This window comes from Bos taurus, chromosome 8, assembly GCF_002263795.3.
Source record: "Bos taurus isolate L1 Dominette 01449 registration number 42190680 breed Hereford chromosome 8, ARS-UCD2.0, whole genome shotgun sequence".
Classification (NCBI taxonomy): Eukaryota; Metazoa; Chordata; class Mammalia; order Artiodactyla; family Bovidae; genus Bos; species Bos taurus.
Window position 1 is genome coordinate 102,088,991 of NC_037335.1, and position 17,652 is coordinate 102,106,642.

Below are 17,652 nucleotides of genomic sequence, written 5' to 3' on the forward strand. Positions count from 1 at the left end.
TTCCGGACCCTGGGAGCCTTCGGGATAGCTGCTGACCATTTGCACCGGGGCTGCCTTTGGACTGCATTTTCCTCCGCCCCCATGTCTGTGAACCCACAGCCTCCTTAAGGGGAGGCGTTCCTGTTTCCTGGGTGTCGGGCTTTCCGGTTTATCCTGACCACCATGGCACTTTGGAAAACATCCAGTGCAGATGCCAAGAGCCAAACCACAGGATGCACTGGGTCGGCCAAAAAAGTTCATTCGGGTTTTCCGTAACTTTGGGTTTTTCCTTAAGATGGTATAAAAAAACCTGAACAAACGTGTTGGCCTGCCGAGTATCTGTGATCTAATTTCCTGATGCTTTTGTTTAATAGCTGTTACTAGTTTGCTCTGTAAACATTTTGGATGACACGTATTATGTTTCCATTGCTTAACTTTTTTATTATAGAAATGCTCAAACATATCCAAAAGTAAAGTGGAGGTGTACCTCCATGTACCCATTAGCCTGCTCCAACACTCGCCCACTCACGTTCTGTCTTATTCTAGCTCTCCTCCCACCTGCTCCCAGCCCCCACCCCCTGGCTTATTTTAAACCAAATCCCAGGCATTACATCATTTCGTACAAAAATACATATCTCTAAAATACAAACATTCTTTAAAAAATTTTTTTAATGCGGATCATTTTTAAAAGTCTTTATTGAATTTGTTACAATATCGGTTCTATTTATATTTTTGGGTTTTTTGACCATGTAGCATGTGGGATCTCAGCTTCCCAGCCAGGGATTGAAACCATACACTCTGCTTTGGAAGGTGAAGTCTTAACCACTGGACCACCAGGGAAGTCCCCAAACGTTCTTTTAAAAAAGAAAAAGGACCACATTATTCAGTTCAGTTCAGTTGCTCAGTCATGTCTGGCTCTTTGTGACCCCGTGGACCACAGCACGCCAGGCCTCCCTGTCCATCACCAACTCCCAGAGTCCACCCAAACCCATGTCCATTGAGTTGGTGACGCCATCCAACCATCTCATCCTCTGTCATCCCCTTCTCCTCCTGCCCTCAATCTTTCCCAGCATCAGGGTCTTTTCAAATGAGTCAGCTCTTCGCATCAGGTGGCCAAAGGATTGGAGTTTCAGCTTCAACATCAGTCCTTCCAATGAACACCCAGGACTGATCTCCTTTAGGATGGACTGGTTGGATCTCCTCCCAGTCCAAGGGACTCTCAATAGTCTTCTCCAACACCACAGTTCAAAAGCATCAATTCTTCTGCGCTCAGCTTTCTTTAGAGTCCAACTCTTACATGACTACTGGAAAAACCATAGCCTTGACTAGGCAGACCTTTGTGGACAAAGTAATGTCTCTGCTTTTTAATATGCTGTCTAGGTTGGTCATAACTTTCCTTCCAAGGAGCAAGCGTCTTTTAATTTCATGGCTGCAATCACCATCTGCAGTGATTTTGGAGCTCCAAAAAATAAAGTCAGCAACTGTTTCTATTGTTTCCCCATCTATTTGCCATGAAGTGATGGGACCAGATGCCATGATCTTAGTTTTCTGAATGTTGAGTTTTAAGCCAAGTTTTTTACTCTCCTCTCTCACTTTCATCAAGAGGCCCTTTAGTTCTTCGCTTTCTGCCATAAGGGTGGTGTCATCTGCATATCTGAGGTTATTGATATTTCTCCTGGCAGTCTTGATTCCAGCTTGTGCATCTTCCAGTCCAGCGTTTCTCATGATGTACTCTGCATAGAAGTTAAATAAGCAGGGTGACAATATACAGCCTTGACATACTCCTTTTCCTATTTGGAATCAGTCTGTTGTTCCATGTCCAGTTCTAACTGTTGCTTCCTGATCTGTATACAGGTTTCTCAAGAGGCAGGTCAGGTGGTCTGGTATTTCCATCTCTTTCAGAATTTTCCACAGTTTATTGTGATCCATGCAGTCAAAGGATTTGGCATAGTTAATAAAGCAGAAATAGATGTTTTTCTGGAACTCTCTTGCTTTTTTGATGATCCATCAGATGTTGGCAATTTGATCTCTGGTTCCTCTGCCTTTTCTAAAACCAGCTGGAACATCTGGAAGTTCACAGTTCACGTATTGCTGAAGCCTGGCTTGGAGAATTTTGAGCATTACTTTACTAACGTGTGAGATGAGTGCAATTGTGTGGTAGTTTCAGCATTCTTTGTCATTGCCTTTCTTTGGGATTGGAATGAAAACTGACCTTTTCCAGTCCTGTGGCCACTGCTGAGTTTTCCAAATTTGCTGGCATATTGAGTGCAGCACTTTCACAACATCATCTTTTAGGATTTGAAATAACTCAACTGGAATTCCATCACCTCCACTAGCTTTGTAGTGTCACACTTAAATAGATATTTTTTTCCTTAATATTTCCTCAAATATCCAGTTAGTGTTCAGTTTCCCCAGTTGTCTCAGGCACTGTTTCTAGGCTTTTTCCAAAGTGGGATATAAATCAAACCCATACATTGCTTGATATAGTTCTTAAGTATTTTAAGAATACCTCTCCCTCTATTTATTTTTCTTTGCAATGGCTCAGAGGGTAAAGCATCTGCCTGCAATGCAGGAGACCTGGGTTCGATCCCTGGGTCAGGAAGATCCCCTGGAGAAGGAAATGGCAACCCACTCCACTACTCTTGCCTGGAAAATCCCATGGACAGAGAAGCCTGGTAGACTACAGTCCATGGGATCGCAGAGAGTCGGACATGACTGAGCAACTTCACTTTCTTTCTTGCAATTTATTTATTAAAGTAAGGAGTCATTTTTCCCCCTCTGCATTTGAAAAGAGAAGTAGTGAAGTTCCAGGTTACTGGGCCCATTTCGAAATCATGATGAAATGCTCTACGTTAGATCTATATATAGCATTGAGAGAGCTTTACTCCGTGTCTCTGATTAAAAGTCTGCTTTCATCGAGGTCCTCCCTGGCCACCCCGTGTGCGATTCGCCATCTCCCAAACCCTTAGTGCCCCACATCTTCCTTTCTGTTTTTGTTTCTCCTCCTGAACACCCAGCATTACCTTCCAGACTCTTATGCTGATTATATTTTATCTGTGTATTGTCTGCCTCCTCCCTGGAACGTAAGCTCCACGAAGGCGAGGGTTCTGTGTAATTTGCTCTCTGCCGTATCTCCAGCACGTGGGTAAATGAAGAGACGTTACGGCAAGACAGAAATGGGGTGGGGATGGCCGTGCAGACCCGGGGCAGAAGGATGCAGGGTGGGAAGCATGTATCCCCCCATCCACTGGCATCAGAGGGGAAAAGCCTTTTGCCCATCACTCGGTGCTGGAGAAACTTCTCTGCAGATGCTGACCCAGTATCTTGAAGGCCCTTTCACTCGGTTGTAGGCTGAGACCCCCTCAACCAGAGGCCAGCGTGGCCGGGTCTATCGGCAGAGCCTGTGCTGTTTGGGGAGGGAGGCCAGTCCCTTCAGACCACCGCCCATGGTGTGCGAAGGTGCTCCCACAAGGACGGTAGTCTTCAGCAGTTTATCTTGATTCGGAACAGGTTGCCCTGGCTGGCTGGCTGGCAGGCTGGGGAACCACGCACTCTGGAATTCAGCAGAGAAGCCCGAGTGAGTCACCACTGTGCTCTTAGCTGGTGGTGTGGCCTCAGCCAGGTCTCTTTGTGGTGCCTCACCGTTCTTGCCTGTAGAGCAGAGATAGCACCCTTTCACTTCCGCAGAGTTCTGAGCTTTTGTGGTTGTCACGAGTTTGTTTCTGCAGTCCAGTGAGGTAGGGGCGTTAGCCCAGAGCCCCTCTTCAGGCTTCAGGAGAAGGCCGCGTCCGGGTTGCTCTGGACTGGCAGCAGCTGAAGAGAAAGAGCCCTTAGCTCTCCTTGGCGCCAGGGCAGGCCTGAGGAAGGGAGGGAGTGCAGCTGAGTCTTGGGCCCCCTCATCTGCCTTGAGGCAGGGGAGAGGCCACGCACTGAGCTGCGTGGAGTTGACAGGACTCCTGTCACCATCTCTCCCTGCCTGAGGGCCTGGGCAACTTCATCAGAGAGACTTGAGACTCTCTCAGCAGAACTGAGGGCTGGAAGCGTGCCGCACCGTGCTTTCTGTGTTTGGAAGGCGTTTAAGAGCATTTCTAGCTTTGCTGGGAGTTTCTTGCCACACTGACAGGGGTGTGTCATTGGAACAACTCATCGTTTGTGGAACCTGTTCCTAGCCTGGATACACGTGCTTTTCCCCAGACCATGTGAGGCATCCTGTGAAGGGAGTGTGAGGCAGAACCAGGCTCCTCAACAACACCCCCCAGCCCTGTCCTCCTGGCCCCCAGGGAACCACGTTTGTGTCCCCACAGAGAGCAGCTACTGCTCATATGAGACCAGTGGATTTAGAATGCTTTCGGCTCTGTGACATCTAGAAAGGAGCCCTGGCTTTTTTGTTCTTTTGTGTTTACTTTATAGATTTGTCCCGTCCAGTACGACAGCCGCTTGCCATTGGTGGCTGTTTCAGTTTAAACTCAAATTAAGGAAAATTAAATAAAGATTTAAATCCAGTCCCTCAGTCACACCAGGCACATTTCAAGAGCTCAGTCGGCATGTGGGCCAGCAGCTGCTGCGCTGGGCCATGCAGGTCGTGGATCCTCTCCATCATAGCAGAAGGCTCTAGGCCCAGAGGCTGATGAGTGTGGGGAGGAGACCTCAGAGCACCTACAAGAAAGCTGAGAGCAAAATAATGAAAAGCGAAGCTATTACAGGTTTCATCTCATGTCTTCTCGTGGTGAAACACTTCTCATGGAGAAACACTTCTCCAAGTAAATACTTAGGGGAGACTTGGGGTTCCCCATGTTGACACCTTCCATGAGAAGGTTGTCCCCAGAGTGTTGTCAGTGACTCAGTCACTCATCACGTTTCAGCACGTTGTACAACTGAATGTGTCCGCTGCGGTGGCCGAGGAATGGCCCCCTCCCACCGGACCCCATGCTCTGCTGGAGAACAGGAGATTAGAAACTCAGAGATTAGAAGCTTCTGCGTCAGTGGCAAAGAAAGTTCTTGTTACTCTTGGTTTGCCACTTGTGGTTCTACTAAAAGAAGAAAAAGAAACCTTTGGATGAAACATGCTTTTCTAGAAGGTTGACCGTAAGCTTTTCTGTTCTACCTGCTGGGATCTGAGCGGCAGAGACAGAGGGAGGCGCCCAGGGCATAAGTTTAGGGACTCACACTCGGGTGCCAGCCTTGAACTTGCACAGACCCAGGACTGAGTGTCTCCTTAGAGTTTGTATCCTGGGCGCCTGGCTTGCCTCCCCCTAGTTCCGCCCAGGCTGGCCCCTGTGCCCATCCAGCGCTGGGTCTGGCAGTCTCCCCATGTGGTTGCAGGGCTTCTGGCCTCCTCCATGGCTCTTTGAGCACAAGCATCCTTGTTCCATGTCCACACGTCTCCCATAGACAGAACCCTCAGGTCTGAGCTGTGTATCTTTGCTCTTCAAGTACCCGACCCAGAGTGGAGGACAGATATGTGGCTAATAGTGGATCAATGAGCAGATCAGTCCACCAGGGGTCAACTCAATGAATTAAAGAGACAAGAACTCTCCTTAGACTTTTCCATTAACAGTTCAGACAACATCCCACCTTGGCACCTGCCAGGCTCCATGTCCCGGCACAGCTGAGGTCTCTGTGCACAGTGGGGCTGAGGGTCCCCTCATCCGCATACCCATGGAGTGGGCACTGCTCCCCCCACCCACCCTTCCCAGGGATTCTGTGACTGAGCATCAGGCTGAGTTACTGTGCTGGAAAGCTCCCTCTCTAAGCACGATTCTCCTCTCCCTCCTCCACTGCTCTCTCCAGAGCCCATGTCAGCCACGACCAGACAATCCTAGGAACACAGAGCCCATGTCAGCTGCAGCCAGACCATCCTAGGAGCTTGTGGCGGTGGTTTGGGCAGGTACGGGGTGCAGAAGCAATGGCGTGCTCATGCCTCCCTTTCTCCCGCCCACAGAGCGTGCTGAAGAAGAGGGACCAAGTGCAAGCCGAGTACGAAACCAAACTGGAAGCCGTGGCCCTGAAGAAGGAAGAGCGGCCCAAGGTCAGGGGACCCCGGGGCGGGCGGGCTGCGACACCCCACAGCTGCGCCAGGTGAATGCACGTCCCTTGATCGGGATGACCATAGTGACCAGTGCCAGCTGGATGGGGTTGGTGCTGTCCTTTTCCTCTTTTTGCTCCCTTTTATGTCTGATGTACATTGAGAGTTGAGCTCTTTCTTACTCTTTCCTGGGATTTTTTTTTTTTTTTTTTTTTTGAGGTTTCCAGCTCTGCAATTCAGAGGCAGTTCCTGTCTATGAAATGGGACCGAGGAGAAAGGAGAACTGTCTAGATCAGTGTTGTCAAAACTGTAACCCACCCAAAAGCACCGAAGCTGAGAGGCACACTATTAAAGTGCTGTGTGCCCAGCTGCCCTTTGTCTGCAGCTGCCGGTCCCGCTGGCCAGCTCCAAGCTGCTCCTCTGATTTTCTAGAACACGTGCAGCCTGCTGAGCCCACATCTCAGTCTCATTTAAAAGAATGACAAGGGATACTGTATTTAAAAATCTCACTCTTAACAATTTAGCTTCTAAATATAAGTACAGAAGTCACTTTTCCTGGCGAGGGATGGAAGGAAAGAGAACAAGTTCTGCCTCTAGCCCAGCTTGGAAGCTGAAAATCCAGTTTAAAAGATGTCACTTAAATAGTTCTATCAGCCGTCCTACCCACTCAGCACCCCGTGCAAGCTTTCTCAGAGGCCAGTTTTGTCTTCTGGTAGATGTTCAGCCCGATTTGGGGTGGCGCCTTACCAAAGGCAGGAACTAAAGGGTATGACTAATAGGCGGAATTAAGTGCTGACTGTGCCCGGGATCGCGGGCTGCCTGCGGGTCACACCCGCCCGGGAGCAGAGGACGCTGCTGTTCTGGCTCCCGCGTCCCACCCAGCTCAGCTGTGGGGCTCGGGCCTTGTGCTCTACCCTTTGTGCTGGCCTGGGTGACTTCTCTCCTCCCAGTGGGTGTTGAAATCTTCCTGCTGCTGTTGCTCTCACCTCCCCGGAGCATCACTCGCTCATCCATCTGACTCATTCTCTTGGCCACAAGAGTTCTTCCAAAAAGGGGAAGGGTTTCTTTCCAATCTGGAGGTTCCAAACATTCCTGCACCCTAAGCACAGCATGGCGGGGAAGGGCTCAGTGTCTGTCTTCCCTCTGTCTCGTGGGATTCTGAACCACTCCAAAGTGAACTTGCTTCTCATATAGCAATGGTGATATTTAACAACACAGGTAAGTGTAATCAACAGCGGGGTCAGCTGAAATTGTGTCTCCAGTTTGGGGTCGAGCAGCCGCTGCTTTGGTGGAGCGTGGAGGGCTTGGTTGGCGGCCTGTTCAATCAACCACCATTTGGTAGGCGGAGCATAGGATTGGAATCAGATGGCCCTGGGTTTGAATTCCCCACTCTGTCTCCCAGCTCAGACTGGGTTTGCTCACCAGCCTCTGTGGGATTCATCCACGTGATTGCTGTGAAGATGGGAGAATCAGTTGAGTGTCTGATGCAATAACAGATGCTCTGCTGGTGGGTCCTCTGTTGTCGACTGGCTCCCCATGCTTCTAGCAGGAATGCTGAATGAGAACTTCATTTTCCAGGTTTGTTGCCACTTTTTTTTTTTTTTTTTAATTATTAAAATTCTTTTTCTGAGTGCACTGTTGGGGGCATTGTTTCCTTGTGTCCCAAAGTGTCCCCTGCGTCCCCACGCCTCCCAGATGTCCCCGCAACAGAGAGACAGCTGCTGTGGGAAATGAGGAGCTTAAGGTTTGGCTGTGTTCTGTTTAATGTCTTACGTTTGAGCTTCACTTTCCAGAGCTGCTGTTGGTGAGAAAAGAGCCAGGCTTTCAGGAAGCGGGTCAGGGCTGATATTCCCCCAGGACTCAACAGGTTCTACTGTTGGTAACTGTCGTGGGAGCAAGACTGCTCACAGATCCATCCCAGGGCTGTAGGCAAGGAAAGGACTCCCACCTGAAGATGGGGGGTTCTCACAGGGAGGCTGGGTTTGGGCTGGAAAACAGAAGATCTGAGGGAGTCTGGGGGCTGACTTCCTTTTGAGGTGAAGTCTTGAAAGGTTGCTCTGAAGAGTGAGGCAAAATTGATTTTATGTGAAGCCACGGAGAGGTGTTGAAAACTGACCACTTCTCTGTAACCCAGGAGAAGGGGTTGGCCTCTTGGGTCTCAGTGTCCCTCACTGGGATTTCACAGGGGTGTGGATGGATGCCTTTGGACAGAGGACTGAGCCCTGTGACTCCGGCTGTTGGCCGGGTGGATGGGAGCCTGGTGGCTGTGGCTTCTTGGCGTATGCTGTGCTGGGGGCAGGCAGTGATGAGGCCTCTGGAACGGAGGAAAATGTTTGTATCGTAGAATTTAAAGATTGTTTTGGTTTTAGGTGAAGGAAAGTCTGCAGACCCTGAGGTGGTTTATTCTCAGGCAAGTGGAGCTTTGGTTGTGCAGACTTGGCTTCCTTATTTTAATTTTGATTTTAATTTGGAGAAATGAAAGGCTCTGAGCAGGGAGGGAGCTGACTGCTTTTTGCTGCCTCTGTCAGGACCACGGACAATTTGCCCTTCCTTAGAAGCTATCAAAGCTGTTAGTGGAAACAGAGGGGGCCTGAGGAATTGCATTTAAAACTGGACGGGAAGCATGCACACTCTAATGTGGACTCCTGTGAGGGCAAACCCTGGGGGACCAGGTATTCTGCGTTTGATTCTCTTCAAATGCGTATATAGTCACACGTTGATTCAAAAAATTAAAAAAGAAGGGATGCCAAGAGAAAATGTTTTATGAAAGGTTAAAAGGGAAAGAGAGGGGCTGTTTCAGGCCCCGACCCACTGAAGCCTGATACTGGATCCTTCCAGAGGCTGTTGGAAGTAGGTAGCACCATCATGGGGGGAGGCGTGTGGTGCGGACGTGGATGGAGCAGAAGGCAAGATGTGCCACTTCTCAGGGTGAGCGCAGGTGAGGAGGGGAAGGGGCGCTGGAGGCCACTTGGACAAGCCTCTCAAAGGCGGTGGGCCTTTACAAATTCTTAGAACCACCAGAATGGTGAACATTCTGGAATGAGGGGGATGTGCCAGTGGGTAGCAAGAACTCCAGTTCTGAAATAGCAGATAGAAACGGGGGACTTCTGAATATGGAGCTCCGTAGGCCTGAGAGTTCTGTAGGAATATCTGTTGTTTCCAGATACCTCTGGTGAGTGAGGAGAGGCACGCCTGATGACTCCCAGTTCTCTCCACAGGAGCCATGACCTCAGCCTGGTTTAGGAAGCTAGAGTAATGCACCACAGCAGGGAAGGGCTCTGTCACCTCCGTTGTTTAATTCCTACAACAGCCTTCTATCAAGGGGGTTCCCACCTTACAGATGAGCAGCCAGGGCTCAGGGGACTTATGTGACCCACCCACAAAAGCTCACACATGGTGAATTGGACCCCCGATACGTCTGGTTCCCAAGTTGGAGCCCTTTATCCCCACTGCAAGGGCTCCCAGCAACCTTTGCTTCATTGAGGGGGAGGCTTCCTGCTTTTGGAAGATGTGTGGCTGATGCTGGAGCGACTTGGGGGGAGAACCTGGGCCTGCCTTTGGCTCTTCAGCCTGTGTCTGGCCGTCCATTAAGCCATCGTGCATGTGAGCCCAGGGCTCCCCTCTCCTCAGTGTGTCCGCTCTCCACACATCTTGGGCGCTCATTTTTCCCTCCTCACCAGCCATTCTCTGAAGTTTGCTTCTTTTTATCTATTTCTTTTTAAAGCATTCTTACTGAATATTTGCCAAATTCAGTAGTCTCTTCTCAAACTTTACCCTGCCTCAGTGTTTTCTCAACTTCTCTTCCATCTCACAGGTCACATAGAAAATGAAAATATTTGTATGGAATATTGGGATTGAAGACCAGATTGCTTGAGACTGGAGGTGGCCAGCTCTGACTTCCTTGGGGGCTGGGGGGACCAGTATTGCTGTCGTTCACATGGCGCCAGTTAGGAAGCTCTGCCCGTTTTGCAGTTGGCAGCATGTGACTGAGAAGACAGCTGTCTCGAATTGACTCTGTCCTTGGTCCTGGCACCTGTCCCCCAGCAGCCGTGAGTCCCCTCTCTCCCCCAGTACTGGGGTCATGTCTGCCTTATGTAATCTTTGAGGACTTTATTCACCTACTGTCATCATGGGAACAGATAATATGATGTCTCCAGCCTACCTCTGAGAAGGAAACTTAGAGATTTATATGTAGGGCCGAGCAATGCCTGTTTCATGGAAAGAGCTCAGTGATACATTTCTCAGTGAATGCTGAGTGAACTCACATTCCCGCCCTGCTCTCTAACACAGATATATGCTTTATCTCATCCTGTGTTACCCTTCCCCCTTCACTCCATAACTCATATCCTGTAATGGAACTTCTCATGAGAGTTAGGGGAACCAATAAGAAGAACGCAGCCTTGTCCTCTCTTCAGAAATTTTGGTCTCATGAAGTCTTATCTGGGGCTTCCCAGGTGCTCAGTGGTGAAGAACCCACCTGCCAATGTAGGAGCCAGGGGAGATGCAGGTTTGATCCCTGGGTTGGGATGATTCCCTAGGGAAGGAAATAGCAACCCTCTCCAGTATTCTTGCCAGGATAATCCCATAAACAGAGGAGCCTGGCAGAATACAGTCCACGGAGTCATAAAAGAGTTGTACGTGACTTAACACCTAATTAACAGCGAAGTCTTTTCTGGAGAGTTTTTTGTCCTCCTTGGTGGGTTGTGAACAGCAGCCCCCAACCGTTAAGCACTGGATATTTCCATCTCTAACGCCTCCAGACAATACCTCTAAGATACCTCAGTCAAAAAGTCAAAACACTGAGATAAGAGGGAATGCTGGTTGTTGCTCATGGGTAAATTGAGACATCATCCAGAAAGAAACAAAAATGAGAGGAACGCAAGCCCCAGTGGCCCTCCTCTCCATAAAGTTGGGCAATTCGGTAGCTGGTTACTTCAGAGTACAGCTCACCTCTTAACACAAAATTGCTGTTATTCTCTTCTTTTTAAATCCCACTCCCCCTCCCACCCCCCCCCCCCCCCCTCCGCCTCCTCCATCCTTGTGCTTCTATGGCTCTGCTGTCTGACTTGTTTCCTGCTTCTGTGTCCAGGTTTCTTAATAACTTTTGCCAACTCCTTTAGTAACCCTGTGCGTGTAGGCCCTTCCATGAGTTCTACTCTTTGTTCTCTGCCAGCTGGGGTTCTCTCTCTCTCTCTGTCTTTGGGGGTCTGTGGCCTGTGAGCCGTTCCTGAGGTGGGTCCAGGGGTTGTCTCACCTCTTGACGCTTGTCTGTCCCTCTGGAGTCACTTCCACCACCTTTTTTTTTTTTTTTTTTTTTTAATACTTGTTTGGCTGGGTCCCAGTTGTAGCACTGGGATCTCTGCCAGGTCACGTGGGATGCTTCCTTGCAGTACACGGCCTTGCTAGTTGTGGGGTGCAGGCTTAGTTGCTCCTCGGCATGTAGGATCTTAGTTCCTGGACCGGGGGTTGAACCCACGTCCTGCATTGCAAGGTGAATCCCCACAGTGATGCTGGGAGGTCCCTCCATCTTCTGTGAGGGGTCGCCTCAGTGGTACCCCCCCTGTCTCCCGCATCTGCGCTGTCCTCAGTCTCCAGCTTCTCCTCACAGTGTGCGTGTCACAGGCTCCGAGTGAAGTGAAAGCACCATCTGCCTCCACGTCCGGCTGTGTTTGTTTTCTTCCCACCTAGACTCTGGGGGACTTGAGACAAGATCTGCCTGCTGAGACTTAAGCACTTTGATGTCCCCTCTGTGCCCCGTGTGGAATATGTTGGGAAAATGATAAGCTAAAAACATTTCCCACATTGAGGCTCAGGCAACCATACAATCCAGAGTTTCCATCCCCAGACCAGACCCATGAATCTTTCCTAGGCGAGCCCTCCCTGGAATCAGAGAGCCTACCCGCCTCTTCTCACTGTGTCTAGGAAGTCTTCCTTTCAGAGCCTGGCTTTCCTCCTTGCTGCAGCAGTTTTGTTAAGCAAACAGGATGTTGTTTCTGGACACTTTTCCCCAGATGCTATAATTAGCAGTGGTCGCAAGAGGAATAAGGGAAGTGGACTGTGCCTGCCGGGAGGGCGGGGAGGCCAGGCCTGGTTTGCTGGGTGGAGGCTGGTTCCCAGGGTGTTTGCCAGGGATGCTCTGCAGACTTTGCAGACGCAAAGTCAAGGCAGGATTGTTTTTACTTCAGTTTCCCCCAAGGTGGCCAACAGTAACAGGTTAATCAGGAGGGAAAGGCAAAAGTGACTTCAGTTCCGGCATCAGAAGATAAAAATCGAGTCCTTTTTAAAATTTCCTCCAGGAATATGTGCTTTAGAGGACACTCACCCCGGCCCTTAGAAGTTCCTTGCTTGTTTTACTTTGTTTTGCTGAGTAACTTGCAGGACCTCAGTTCCCCAATCAGGAATTGAACCTGCCCACAGCAGTGAGAGCACTGACCATCAGTGTCCTAATCACTGGACCATCAGGGAATCCCCCACATTTCTTTTCTTTTCAGTTGCCTAGGATATCTTTCTGTATCTTCTTCTGTCACTCATCCTCGTCTCTCCCAGGATAGTTTCCATGCCAGGTAACTCTTGAATTCCCTCGCCTGGGTGGCTCCCATTCCCCTGCTCTTGTATACTGCAGCCATGGCCAAGTAGTCTGGCTGGCAGATGGCCAAGTGCCCTCAGCACTTTGGAAGCCCTGAAGGAGTCAACTTCCCCAGGCTTGGCCTTGTTTCTGGGCTCCTTGCCCATAATGTCTGGGTATAAAACTTCCCTGGTTGGTAGAGATTGACCTTGATGGTTACATTCGGGATCAGAGGCCCCAGCACACAAAATGTACAAGGCCTCACTTGTTTTGGGAAAGCATTTGGTGGGTGACTGTGTGACCCAGCTTTGGGCAGGTTCCCTCCTTGCCCCCAACCCCCTGGCCACCATCAAAGTCCAGTGGAGCCTCTTGAGTTAGGAGAGAAGCCAGCTTTATGTTTTGGGTACTAGGGTTACCATTTCGTATTACCTTCTTATAATATTGGGTGTTTTCTTTCCAACTATATTGGAACTATACTATCCAACTATCTACACCCAACAATATTGGGTGTAGAGTGGGTGAAACTCACCAAAGCAAAGTGAAAGTTGTGAAATTCAGGCAACCTAGTTCTATTTTGAGAAAGTTTTCTAAACTTCCTTAAGGAAAACTAGAACCAGCCTGCTGTATATTTCTTCTTTGAATTTCATGGTTTATGGCATTCATAAACAACTTGCCTTCCATTTCCCCAGAATTACCCAGTTTTGACTCTTTTTTTTTCCCAACTACAATTTTATTTTATTTTTAAACTTTACAAAATTGTATTACTTTTGCCAAATATCAAAATGAATCCGCCACAGGTATACATGTGTTCCCCATCCTGAACCCTCCTCCCTCCTCCCTCCCCATACCATCCCTCTGGGTCGTCCCAGTGCACTAGCCCCAAGCATCCAGTATCGTGCATTGAACCTGGACTGGCAACTCATTTCATACATGATATTTTAAATGTTTCAATGCCATTCTCCCAAATCTTCCCACCCTCTCCCTCTCCCACAGAGTTAAGACTGTTCTATACATCAGTGTCTCTTTTGCTGTCTCGTACACAGGGTTATTGTTACCATCTTTCTAAATTCCATATATACGCATTAGTATACTGTATTGTTGTTTTTCTTTCTGGCTTACTTCACTCTGTATAATAGGCTCCAGTTTCACCCACCTCATTAGAACTGATTCAAATGTATTCTTTTTAATGGCTGAGTAATACTCCATTGTGTATATGTACCACAGCTTTCTTATCCATTCATCTGCTGATGGACATCTAGGTTGCTTCCATGTCCTGGCTATTATAAACAGTGCTGCGATGAACATTGGGGGTACACGTGTCTCTTTCCCTTCTGGTTTCCTCAGTGTGTATGCCCAGCAGTGGGATTGCTGGATCGTAAGGCAGTTCTATTTCCAGTTTTTTAAGGAATCTCCACACTGTTCTCCATAGTGGCTGTACTAGTTTGCATTCCCACCAACAGTGTAAGAGGGTTCCCTTTTCTCCACACCCTCTCCAGCATTTATTGCTTGTAGACTTTTGGATCGCAGCCATTCTGACTGGTGTGAAATGGTACCTCATAGTGGTTTTGATTTGCATTTCTCTGATAATGAGTGATGTTGAGCATCTTTTCATGTGTTTGTTAGCCATCTGTATGTCTTCTTTGGAGAAATGTCTATTTAGTTCTTTGGCCCATTTTTTGATTGGGTCATTTATTTTTCTGGAGTTGAGCTGTAGGAGTTGCTTGTATATTTTTGAGATTAGTTGTTTGTCAGTTGCTTCATTTGCTATTATTTTCTCCCATTCTGAAGGAGGCAAGAATATACAATGGATTAAAGACAATCTCTTTGACTCTTTATTTTTGATTATCTGCTACCTGAGAGTGCATGGATAAGTCTCCAGCTGATTTGTAAAGTGGACCAATTGTCTTCTTATTGCAGTGAATTCTCTGGTTAATGAGAAACGTCATGGGTAATGGGACAGTTCATGTGATGTGAAAACACCGATTTTCTACTTTCAGTATGGGGCATGGGAGAATAGCAGGGCAGTACCAAACACTGCTGTACACTTGCAAAACCTACATACACTTTCACTTACAGATGGGTAACTCCTAAAAGGAACCAAAGACAAATGACTCTGAATCACAGTGTTTCTTCTTCCTGTTTGTAAACAGGCAGGTGTTTCCCCCATGAGTCACTGTTTAGCTTGGATGGGTTTGAATATTTGGGTCAGGGATGGCACTTTTCAGAATTCCTTCTTTCACTTGGAAACCCAAGGCTATGCCTGCACCTCCAGAGGAGGGAATGTGTTCATGGCATTATAAGACAGTAATCTGGCCTCTCACAAACATGAGCCCGGGGCATGAGGTCCTTGTTATACATACAGAGCTCTCATGTACGCATCCCCCTCCCAGGTCCCAGCAGATGTAGAGAAGTGTCAGGATCGGATGGAGTGTTTCAATGCTGATCTGAAAGCCGACATGGAGAGGTGGCAGAACAACAAGAGACAGGACTTTCGGCAGCTGCTCATGGGAATGGCTGACAAGAACATCCAGTATTACGAGAAGGTAATGAGCTGATGATGAGACGACAGCCCTCTGCTTAATAGCCAGAGCCTCTGGTCAGGGCCTGCCAGAAGTCCAGAAGGATCCTGCCAGGCCCATCTCCTTCCCTTAATTTACGTGTTTAGCCTTAGTGAACCCGTGTGTCCTTGCCCCGATCTGCTAGATATGGTGCTGGGTTTGGAACCAGGGGTCCCCCTCAGGTGCCCACAGGGGTTCCACTTGCACACCCTGCTGATGAAACTGGTTTTACCCTCCAAGCCCTCTTAGTTCTTCTAGCAGCTGCTTCCCAGTCAGGCCTGTAGCACATGGATGCGCCCAGTTGATGGAGGCTTTGGGGCCCTGTCAGGCTGTTCTGTGGTTCTGCACCCAAGGGTTCGTCATGTTTGTTCTGCTATGGATCCCTTTGGTCATCTGGTGAAGCCTAGAGACTCCTTATTAGAATACTATCTGTTTTTTAAAATAGACTTTAAAATACCTAATACAAAAGGATATAGGATTACAAAGGAAAACTATTAACACTAAAAAACGGTTTTTTTTTCACGAGTCCCTTGATCTGTGGACTTCAGGTTAAGCCCCCCAACACACACGCACGCACGCACGCACGCACACAGGCTCGACTATCATCAAGCTGCAGCTGAATATCCTCAGTCAAGGTTTGCCCCTAGCACATCCAGCTCTAGAGCATGGTTGCTAATGAATCCTAATGAATTTGTTAAAAGCTTAATGAAGATGAAGAATGGCCCAATCATAATTCAACAAATAACCTGTAGACTTGAAATCAAGCTGGACAAGCATTAACTCAGCTACTCCCACCACAATTCTAGAAACACGTCCTCGGCCCAAACTGGAGGAATCCATCTCCTTCAAAAACACTGATGCTCTGGCCACTGCTCAGAGGCAGCGTGTCTGCGTCTTAGTTTGGAGGAGGGTTAAGGGAAAGAGTCATGGAATGGCCCTTGCCTGCCAGGTTGAGGATGGACTGCTTCGGGGAAGCGGGAGGGGCCATCCTCCTTTTCTCGGTATCTTTCTTCCGGATGCTCGCTGTGTGTCTGAGTTGACGTTGGGCTGGGTGCTTTGCATATGTCAGCTTGCTAAATTTAAACTTAATCTTCACCATAACACTGTGAAGTGGGTTTTAGAGGCTCTCAATTTAAAGCTGAAGACATGGAAGCTCAGCAAGGTTTTAAAACTCTGCCCAAGGTCACACAACTTGTGAATGACTGAACTAGGGTCAGAGTTGGCTCCACTGGGTCCACAGGTCTGAGGATTCCCACACACTGTCAGTGATGGGGACAGTCCTGCCTGCCCACAGGTGCAAAGATCATTCCAGGTGCAGCCAAGGCTTCATTCATCTGCTGACTGGGCTGTTAGGCAGGGTGCCTCTCTCTGCCTTTGTTTCTTCATCCGTAAAATGGGGGTGATCCTCCTCCACTGAGTGATGGTGAAGAAACACTGAAATGATGCCGGAGCACCTGGAATGTGCCTGGCAAGTGGTTGATATGCAGTGAATGGGGCTTCCATTCCTCCCTCCCTCCCACCCTCACTGTCCCCCACTTTCCCACTGCACCAGGGCTGACTCAGCTGATGTCCCCTCCTGTTCTTGGTGATTAATTCCAGTGTTCCCAGGGCCCAGATCTCAAACCCAGGGCCTTTATCTGTGTCCTCCCACTATACCACAAACAGGCCCCTGCCCTGGGGCCTCGTCTTGGCAGATGCTTTTTGTGTACTATCTGTGTACCTGGTCGCTTGCACACATTGATACACAGAGCAGCAGGACTCCTGCCATTCAGTTCAGTTCAGTTCAGTCGCTCAGTCATGTCTGACTCTTTGCGACCCCATGAATCGCAGCACGCCAGGCCTCCCTGTCCATCACCAACTCGTGGAGTTCACTCAAACTCACGTCCATTGAGTCGGTGATGCCATCCAGCCATCTCATCCTCTGTCGTCCCCTTCTCCTCCTGCCCCCAATCCCTCCCAGCATCAGAGTCTTTTCCAATGAGTCAACTCTTCTCATGAGGTGGCCAAAGTACTGGAGTTTCAGCTTCAGCATCAGTCCTTCCAATAAGGACCCCTTGTCTAGTGGTAAGTGAAAGTGAAAGTCGCGTCCTACTCTTTGCAACCCTATGGACCATACAGTCTATGGAATTCTCTAGGCAAGAATACTGGAGTGGGTAGCCTTTCCCTTCTCCAGGGGATCTTCCCAACCCAGGAATCAAACCCAGGTCTCCTGCATTGCAGGTGAATTCTTTACCAGCTGAGCCACAAGGGAAGCCCAAGAATACTCAAGTGGATAGCTTGTCCCTCCAGCAGATCTTCCTGACCCAGGAATTGAACTGGGGTCTCCTGCATTGAGCTATCAGGAAAGCCCCTGTCTAGTGGAGGAGACACGTTAATCCAAGAATCCCACCTCTTCAGAGAGATGCAGGCCCTCCAGGAAAAGAGCAGAAAGCTGGGAGAAAAGTTGAGGGAGGCATCATTCAGATTCAGGATGGAAGGGGCAAGCAGAGTGGGCAGGAAAGGCCAGTCTGAGGACACAACTTTTA

The 17,652-nt window shown here is 48.8% G+C and overlaps 1 protein-coding gene across 1 annotated transcript in view; it reads left to right on the forward strand.

Annotated features, from left to right (window-relative positions):
• SNX30 (sorting nexin family member 30) overlaps window positions 1-17,652 on the forward strand; it is a 104,216-nt gene that overhangs the window by 84,415 nt on the left and 2,149 nt on the right. The window contains exons 7-8 of the mRNA NM_001206738.1: window positions 5,921-6,007; window positions 14,960-15,112. Coding sequence (NP_001193667.1) covers window positions 5,921-6,007; window positions 14,960-15,112 — 240 coding nt within the window. The remainder of the gene's footprint in view (window positions 1-5,920; window positions 6,008-14,959; window positions 15,113-17,652) is intronic.